Source organism: Nuphar pumila, chromosome 15 (genome assembly GCF_984573655.1).
Source record: "Nuphar pumila chromosome 15, dmNupPumi1.hap1.1, whole genome shotgun sequence".
Lineage (NCBI taxonomy): Eukaryota > Viridiplantae > Streptophyta > Magnoliopsida > Nymphaeales > Nymphaeaceae > Nuphar > Nuphar pumila.
The window spans coordinates 39,885,808-39,895,191 of record NC_143263.1 but is presented as its reverse complement, the minus strand read 5'-3'; the positions used below and the strand labels follow the sequence as shown (position 1 = coordinate 39,895,191).

The following is a 9,384-nucleotide window of genomic DNA, read 5'->3' as shown; positions in this document are numbered from 1 at the left end:
TTTCTGATGACAAAGTATGTGAAACTCCTGAAGTCGTCGGATCAAAAATGAAGATTGACGACGGTGTTCCCCTAACCGATCCTACTCCTTACAGGCAGTTGGTAGGCTCTTTAATGTACCTTAGCATTACTCGACCCGACTTGTCACATGCTATTCACATCGCCAGTCAGTTCCAGCACGCTCCTACAACCGTTCATATGAGTGTTGTCCTTCGCATCATCAGATATTTGAAGGGAACAATAAATAAGAGAGTATTTATATCTTCTTCTTCTGAATTAAAATTATTTGCTTATACTGACTCAGATTGGGGAGGTGACCCTAGTAACCGTCACTCCACCACTGGTTTTTGTGTTTTCTTAGGTGAATCTTTGATCTCATGGCGATGTAAAAAGCAACAGAAGGTCTCTTTGTCATCCACTGAAGCTGAATATAGAGGCATGGCATCTACCCCCATGGAAATTGTATGGATTCGACGCCTTTTGGAAGATATGGGAGTGGTTGTCGAAGAACCAACAAAGCTATGTTGTGACAATAAAAGTGCAATCTATATTGCCAAGAAGCACACCTTTCATGAGCGAACAAAGCATATAGAGATGGACTGTCATTATGTCAGAGAAGAATACTTGAAGAAGGTCATTGATCTACCATACGTGACGTCTGAGTATCAACTTGCTGACTTCTTCACAAAAGCTCTATGTTCGCCCAGATTTCATTTCCTTCTTGACAAACTTGCGGTTATCACACCATAAGTTTGAGGGGGGGTGTTAAAATGTATCTCCTAAAATCATTATTGTAAATATAAATATATATATTTATATACATAGAGATACATTTACATATAATATATTATATGTACATATATCTCTCTCTATATATATATATTTATATACCTTTTTTTTTTTCTTACCCGAAAAGGGTATTCTTGTAATTTTCTATCTTGCGCATATTCCATTTGGAATATGTTGTAATTTTCTTATTTATTTTTTTGTAATTCTTTTTTTACTTTTTTTCTTTTTATTTTTTATTTTATTTAAAGTGCATTAGGGGTCCCCCAATAGAGTCGTTGGGGGCTCCCCAACGACTCCTTTAGGAGCCCCCCCTTTGCACCTTTTGGCACTTGTATAAATAGGGGCGTTCCCCCTTTATAATGCTCTAGCTTGAGAGTCTCAAGCATTTGTTCTTTTTATCAAATACATGCATTATTGCAAGTTTGCTACTTTTACGCTTTTTGCGTATTTTGTTCAAGTGTTGTGAGAGTGTTTTCGTACACTTCTTTTATAAAGTATTTATGCTTGTATGCGTATTGTCTCTTCATAGACAATTTTACACCTACTAACATGGATCCTCGATCTTCTCTGCCATAGGGCATTCAATGGGCTGGATCCCTATCAGACTCTCAACCAACCACAAATCCAAATAGCTGGATATGGACATAAAAATAAAGACCTGAATATTTGGTCAATCAGATTGATCCAAATAATATTCAGGGTGCGTTTGATTTATTTTTGCCAGACATCCAACCCAAACCGCCCTACCTGAATAACATGTATTTTTATTTTAAAATATGCATTTCAAATACCATATAGATATATCAGTTGGGGTTGAGATCTCATTTCCCGGAAACAACACAACCTTAGCTAGATCTAAACAATGTGTTATCTGGTCGGATTCAACCAAGAGGGTTAGATACCTGACCCTTTCATAGCCATGTTATCAAAAACATGTTTCTGGCTGAAATTGAAAACGGCTGTCATCAGTTGGTTTCAACTGGATCATGACGCTTTTTGTTTGTTATTTATGTAAATCATCCACAATCTAAGTCATTGATCCATCTGTCTAACCACATTTATCATTTCCATGGCCACATCTTGCAGACCTAACAAGATCTATCACACATTCCCAAGCTCAAATATCATGGAGGAAAACAAGAATGGACTTAATACAAAAGAACCACGACTAAGAATTCAGGCAATGAACTCACCAAAGCCTCTTATTATTCACTAAAAAAAATCAATAAGCACTTGATAGCATATGTGACTAGCTGAAAAAAAACAGCTCATACGATGGAATCCGACGATCCAAATATCGACCCCCACTAAGATTCTGTTTGGGAGCCGGACATGGGAGAGGAAATGGGGAGTTAATAAATGTTACCTACCCCATTTGCCCTCATTGATGTTTGGAAGCCAGGTTTTGGGAGATTGGAGTAGAGAAGAGAGTGGGGAGGGGCCTTTTTCAGCTACATCCTTGCAAGGATGTAGTTGACAACTCCACTCTCATCACCCATTTTCTTCTCCACTCCCATCACCCCTCTCATCTCCTCTCCAACACCGGCTCCAAACATAGCCTAAATGGATCATGTACACAGGGCTAGATTTTCTCCCCCCACCCTCCCCACCCTCCACCCCCCCCCCCCAACAAAAAAGGAAAAAAGAAAAAAAGAGCATGGTGAATTGTATCTACAATGGACATAGCAGATTTTATATCTATATATATACATATATATATATATACATATATATATATATGTGTGTGTGTGTGTGTGTGTGTGTGTGTGTGTGAATATTTGCTACTATTGAAGGCACCGTACTATTGAGCTGGACATCACAGGTGTACCAACTCAATTAGACCCAGCATGGTTTGTTTGGTAAGAATTGCACTTTGTCTTTCTTGATCAAAAACCTGTTTTGTACTACGCAACCCATGTAGATCACATTAGTGCGATCTGATTTAGAAAATATCAAAAGAATATGAAAAACAGTGTTTTTTACTCCATGGGATAGAACCTTCAATAGTAGCCAAGAACCCTGCCTGGTAAAAAATCTAGATTTCTTCCAGAATACATAAAAGGCGTTGCAACTTTATGTCAGTAATCGCTAGGGAATTGTTATTTTACTTTTGTGAATTGAACACCAAAATTCATCTCTTCCAAGCAATTGGAAGTTAACCTACGTGATGAACTACCGAGGGCTTGCTAATTAACAAATGATTTTTAGCAAAATTATAACCTTCATCTACCAAAATTGTTCAATGTTGTTAGAGATTACAACCAATATCAATTTTTATGACAGATTTAATGCCTTGTCATCACACCTCTGTTTCTTCTGGGTGCTTTCATGCTTTAAATTTATTTGCCCTTTTTGGAAATGGAGATATTCAGATTCCTTTGGATTTTTTTTCCACATTTTGATATAAAATGATTGGATCAAATAAGAAAAATAACCATAAAAGAATGGACTTCTCTATTCATATAATCTGCTCACGTCAAACCCTTGAATGAACATCTGAAATAAGCAATCGAAAATGAGGGAGCTTGTGTGACTAGTATCGCATGATCAAATGTTATATCTGTCTGTAATTCAATAAGGCCAAATACCTGTTGTAAAATGTGCACTCATGGCTCCAGTTTCTACCCTGCTTGAAAGCTGCACTCTTCCCTTGAACCAGCAGAAATGGAAACTAAGTTGGCAAGCATAATCATACTGGAGCTCCCCAAGATGCATAGAGAATTAAAAAAGCAGCTGTTACCAGGTGAAAATGCGAAATATCTCTGTTCCAAAACTTTGCCAATCAAACGCCTGCAAGGACGCCATTTACAAATTTATCCACAGCTTCTCAACGAATGGAAAAGAAAATCCATCCCCCAAAAAAACTATCATTTCCTTCAACCTTTAGTATCCTAAAAACTTGTACACTTAGAAGTAATTAAAAAATGCAGCTGATATTAAAAAAACCCATTTAAACCAACCAAACATGCAAGAAAATGTGTTTAAGTGGCACGAGTACAAGAGTTTCTAGAAGCAGTAGATTCTGTTGATTGGATCTCAAGACTAAGCCTCTTGTTCTATCACATTTTTCTACTAATTTTTCATGAAATTATTATGCTCCTTTGTTGCTGATAGATAAGGAACCAAGATTTAGAATTATGGGTTGACCGATAAAACAGGATTTACTGGACCCAGTCATGAGAAGGATCAATTATAAAGGAATCTGTGCAGACCTGCAACTCAGATAATTAAGGACCCAGCATCTCCGTTGTATGCCTTCAAATTCTGTCTGCTTAGCTGTCTAAGCCAACAAGAATTCTGAATATTGATGTTGAGAAACAGTCACCGTACCAAGGATAGTCTCGTAATTATTTAATAGGTTGGGTCTATCGTATTTTCTCATTGTAGCAAAGGGTATTTGTGTACATGCTTATTTTCTGTCTAATCTCTCTATTTAAGTGAGATTAGACCTAATGTGGAGTTACTCTCTCTCTCTCTCTCTCTCTCTCTCTCTCTCTCTCTCTCTCTCTCTCTCTCTTTTCTGATTTGAGTGAAACCCTAGTCGTCTTCAACAATTGACAATAACATGCAAGTTATGAAAGCAAGGGGTGAATTCCAACAAAGCATTTCTCAGCTGAAAAATGAATGTCTGACCATGGAAGTTAAAAAAATGGCATGAATTTGTACTACCATTCTATGTCACATGAATATGACTATAGATACAAGGATACAGCCATGTTTATGTAATCCTCCATTATGAGCACTATAGAACAGGATACAGTACTGTAGTATAATGGAGCATCAACACAATGGACATATGTAAAGTTATGTTTTACTTCTTTGAAGTAGAAAATTGATATTTTTGTTAATCCTCTGACTTCTTCACACTGTACACTTGGCAGAACCACAATATCGTCCTTAATTCCTACACATTTTTCTAAGTCAGCTTACACTATTCTTTGCTCTTGTCAAACATACATACATATATAGACACATATATGGTTATTATGGTTATTTATTATTTATTTATATAACCCTCTCCAAGGAAAGAGATAGGTGGAAAGCTCATTCTCAAAGTCAAGATCTAAGCTGATCAGGAATTTCAGAAAACTAATGGACACTTTTGGAAATATAGGCAAATAGTAGGTCTCTAAAGGGAATTTTCCCTAAAAATTAATGTACCCTATAGTTCGTCTAAGTTGTAACAGATAACAATCCTGATTTGCATAAAACATCAAACTTACAACAAAAAGATTAACAAAGGAAGCAAGATATCAGCATTCAGTAATCAACTTTTCAGGTCATTAAAAAAGGGAAAAAAGGAAGTTTGCATTGTATAAACAGCAATAGATATTTATTGAGAAAAAAGGTATGACTTACTTGCACCGTTGCACGTAAACGAGTCGTAGGAATTTCTCGCAACTCACGTTTTTTACACAACCATTCACCAAGCAAGACCATTATAGCGAAACCAGTGCCATTCACAACCCACCATGTGATTGAGGATGGCCAACCTCCATATACAAGGCATATGAAAAAGTGAATGATGTAGAGAGTGGCTGAAAAATCTAAGCATTTCTTGGCTCTCTCAATTAAAAGAAGCATATAACCAGCTCTGCACAAGGGGGGGAAAGGAAAAGGAAAAGAGAGATGAAGCTTTTTTCCTTTTGACATATAATAGAATAGCATACTCATGCTAGCTTTCTACTTGTCTGCAACCAATGCCTAAAATTCTAGTTACAATTCCAAGAAGCATCAATCTCATATAAAGTATAAGCCGGCATACAGTAGTCAAGTCAACAGCATAATTATAACAATAATGAAGAAATGCTGTGTTAATATTAAAGTATGAAACTATTAATTTCTGATCCAGGAAAAATTAAGAAAATATTTGTTACATCTTGCTTATGGTCCAAAAAATTCAAAGAAATAACTGGAAGGACATTTTTGTGCAAACAAATGCCGTTTAAACTTATCAGTTGCATTTCTTCCACCTTGTTCAAGCAGCATAACTTACAGTACCTATATATTTGTTCCTCAACACATTCATCTCTACTCTAGGAACCAAATCTTTTGCAATACTCGAAGCTTTTTCTAAATAATGAATAATCATGTTATTGAAGGCAATAAAAGATAGGCAACAAAGTCTCGCTAAATATGAAACAAGTGTTTATAGCAAATTAAGCTTCTCTATGAGAAAGTCGAAGTCTTGTATCATTGTATGTCCTAATTCAGGTTCCTGGCCATTTTTCATTTTCATATGACAGAATTTTTACCTGCATTATCCTGTTTATGGTGGTCAACCTCATTCCACTCCCAGAATGCTCACATCAGCTACCACTACCAAATCACTTCACTTTGGAGTTAAACCATCTTCTCGATAAAAGATCTCTAAAGCATCAAACTTTGTTGAACCTGGATTGGCAACTTAGGCTAAAACTGAGAGGGATCACAAAACCAAAAGAGATGGTCAGATCATTTCTCATCCCTATGGTACACAATACACTGACTTGTCAAATGCACCTCCTTTTTTTCAGATTTAGTTGAATGGCTGGCTTATCAAGGGACTAAGGACATGCAAAGGCTTTGGCCCGAGGAGATGGTTCCCAAACCCAATAGTCTTTCTTTGAAGAGGAGCAGTCCAGCAGCTCTAGGGGTGGGGGGCACTATTTCATAAGTGAACTAAGAAGATACCTGATCGAGAACCTTTCCATATTACGCTGTCTGCCTATTTATTAGTCACCATTTTGTTAGCATGTTTGAGAGCTAACCAATCATTAATATTCAAGTCCATGAGATTTCTTTGATATTCAAAGCTTATTGTATGCCATTTGAAATTTCTCACATATATTTTTTTCCTTGATTGAGCTAGCAATTTTAAGTCTATTAACTCAGTCAAGAAAATGCTTGAGATATGCTAATAGAATATGTGTCAAATAATGCAAGCAACCTGTTCCCTAATGGATTGCTGAATTTGCTAAGAAACAAACAAATAGTTTTAAGCTGAGCAAGTTACTAAACTATTTGTAAATGTGTGGAACATGTTAAATAGTTTCACACTAAAATTAACGTCCATGTGCAGGTTACCATTTCCATGTAGTCCCAATTAAATGCTAAAAATAACTTCAAGGGACAAACTACAATGACCATGTAGTTGAAAGTTGCATCTTTGGATCTTTGTTCAAAGTACAAAAATCAATTAAATGGTTTGCTTTACACTTATTCTTGTAAGATAGTGTATACTAACTTTAGCAATTTTATCATGTTTATGCCAGCAAAAAATTTGGTATACATCATATAGGATTCTAATAATGTAATGTGTGTAAACTTGGTTGACGCATGTCAAAGAAATCAACCAGCAGGTGTAGTGAATCAATCACCAAAACAGATTTGATAAGTCATGCAATGCTAGCTGAAAGTCCAGGTCTTGCATTGGATATTAAATCTCACCATGCCTTCTAGCACTTCTCGCAAATTATTCCTTTACTCAAACCTCTTAAGATGCATAATCATACTGTTTCTAACTTTTCTCTTTTTATTGGGTAACAACATCCCCAAGATCGTGGTTTTGACCTTTTGACGATAACAACTTTGTTGACTTCGGCTTTACTAATAAATAAATCAGCTTCTTTCAAACCCTTGTTGTGACTAGCATTTGTTGTTGCAGAATAAACTAATTTGAAAATGGTGTAACATGCTCGATAAGGCATGAGTTCCAGCATCATAGGTGTTTGCTCATGGGTGGGGGGAGGGTATATATATAGAGTAATGGATAGGTGCCTGATGCTTTTGTGCCTACTGCATACCTACCGAGCTTTGGAAAGATTGTTTCTATTTTTTCTATAATCTGACCATACAAATGTGATCTAAATGCTTGATTTTATGGTAATCTACTTTTGGATCTTTGATTCCAACACCAAGTTATGTTTTTATAAGATTCAAAAATCAACGGTCTACAATTTTAAAAAACATTCAATGCTTAAAAATCATTTTTTTTTCTAAAAACATGATCCAAGTATGATTTCCTAGCAAATCAATCATGCGAAACACATCTGTAGGGTCAGATTTTTCAAAAACAACCTCAAAACCCTTATCCAAAGCTCGGTAGACACAAAAAGCGTCCCGCACCTCTCTCTCTCTCTCTCTCTCTCTCTCTCTCTCTCTCTCTCTCTCTCTCTCTCTCTCTCTCTCTCTATATATATATATATATATATATATATATATATATATATATATATATATATATATATATATATTAACAGGTTTAAGTTAACACTAGGCGTGTGTGTGCATTTATGTATTTATATATATAATATAGATAAAACTGGACGTGGTTAGGATTAACTGAATCTACCTTTGGATATAAATGGACCTCGGTGTGGTTGACTTCACCTGACACAAAGGAAGCCGTATCTAAGTGTCGCACCCGCATCGGCACCTGACACAAAGGAAGTCGTATCCAAGTGTCGTACCCGCATCGGTGCGGGTGCGGGTGCGGGTGCGGGTGCGGGTGCGGGTGCGGGTGCGGGTGCGGGTGCGGGTGCGGGTGCCATGTTAGAAGAGTCTGTGTTATATAGACCCAAAATATGCACTGCTCTAATACACCAGACTGAACAAATCTGCATTGATGAAATTGATCGCATTGAGGACATTCCTGGACGCAAAAAGGCACTATGTGCATATTTTAGCAGGTTTTAATGATAAAACTAAATGGCCAATGCATTAAAATTATGACACAGAAAAGATTGTACATAAACAACTGCCGGATCATGTTATCATAGACAGCTTACACATGGTTTCAAATATAATGATGCAAAGTCCTTTCTCCATGTAGCAATCTAAAACCCAGATAAAGCAATGATAGTCTCTAGGAAGACATTGTCTATAAGAATTTCAGAGCAAACACTACAAATTTTGTTTAAAGCATATTCATTTACAACCTCAAAGCCCAAAATAAACGCCTTACCCTGCAACTGCAGCCAGTAGAAACGACATCATTGCGCACCAACCCGTGATTGTGGAGGCGGTGAGGGTCGAGTAATCGAAGAAATATATAAGAGTCATCCGAGAAACGCGGGTTCCGACTAGGGTCCACATGAACAGCCCAAGCGTGAGGTAATAGAGGCACTGAAGGCAAACAATCTGGGACGCAATGAGCCAAGGATCCCATACCAAAGCCCCATAGAACATGACTCCAAGTGTGTGCAGAGGGCAATCCACAAACCAGAACCACAATTTTCAACGCTTCCTACACACTCTCAAGGTTAGATACCACAAATCCCTCAAATTTCCCAAGACAGTAATAAGCTCGAACGCATCGATGCGCCGAAAAATTGCAACAATACCAAACGAAAAAACGAAACCCTCCAACACCCACAATCGAACAATGCTGAATTCCAACTTGGAATCAATGTTTTATCGCGTCTAGCATGCAGCGCATCGAAAACGATTCTTCAAAACTCTCCGATCGACCGAATCCGATAAGGAATCCAGAATCCCTGAAAATTTCCACACATAGATCAGCAGAAATCACGCCCTCAAATCCGCAATCGTAATATGAATACTTTGGAGCTCATCGAAGAGAACAAAACCATAAAAAAACACACCAAAATTAAAG

General features: G+C 37.1%; 1 protein-coding gene across 1 annotated transcript; it reads right to left on the bottom strand.

The window, feature by feature from the left end:
* Positions 1-3,389: 3,389 nt before the first annotated feature.
* LOC149815198 (uncharacterized) lies at positions 3,390-9,096 on the bottom strand. The gene is made up of 3 exons (XM_089989812.1): positions 8,734-9,096; positions 5,148-5,382; positions 3,390-3,578 (listed from the first exon to the last, which is right to left on the bottom strand). Exons 1-3 carry the CDS (start codon positions 8,955-8,957, stop codon positions 3,525-3,527), a joined length of 513 nt encoding a protein of 170 aa, XP_089845938.1. The 5' UTR covers positions 8,958-9,096; the 3' UTR covers positions 3,390-3,524.
* Positions 9,097-9,384: the final 288 nt, after the last annotated feature.

Bases quoted from the DNA above. Each gene is read 5' to 3' on its own strand.
- LOC149815198 (XM_089989812.1), bottom strand. From the start codon at position 8,957: ATGTTCTATGGGGCTTTGGTATGGGATCCTTGGCTCATTGCGTCCCAG. The intron at 5,383-8,733 runs GTAAGGCGTTTA...CCCCTTGTGCAG, and splicing joins CTACTGGCTGCAGTTGCAGG to AGCTGGTTATATGCTTCTTT. The intron at 3,579-5,147 runs GTAAGTCATACC...GCGTCCTTGCAG, and splicing joins GTTTACGTGCAACGGTGCAA to GCGTTTGATTGGCAAAGTTT.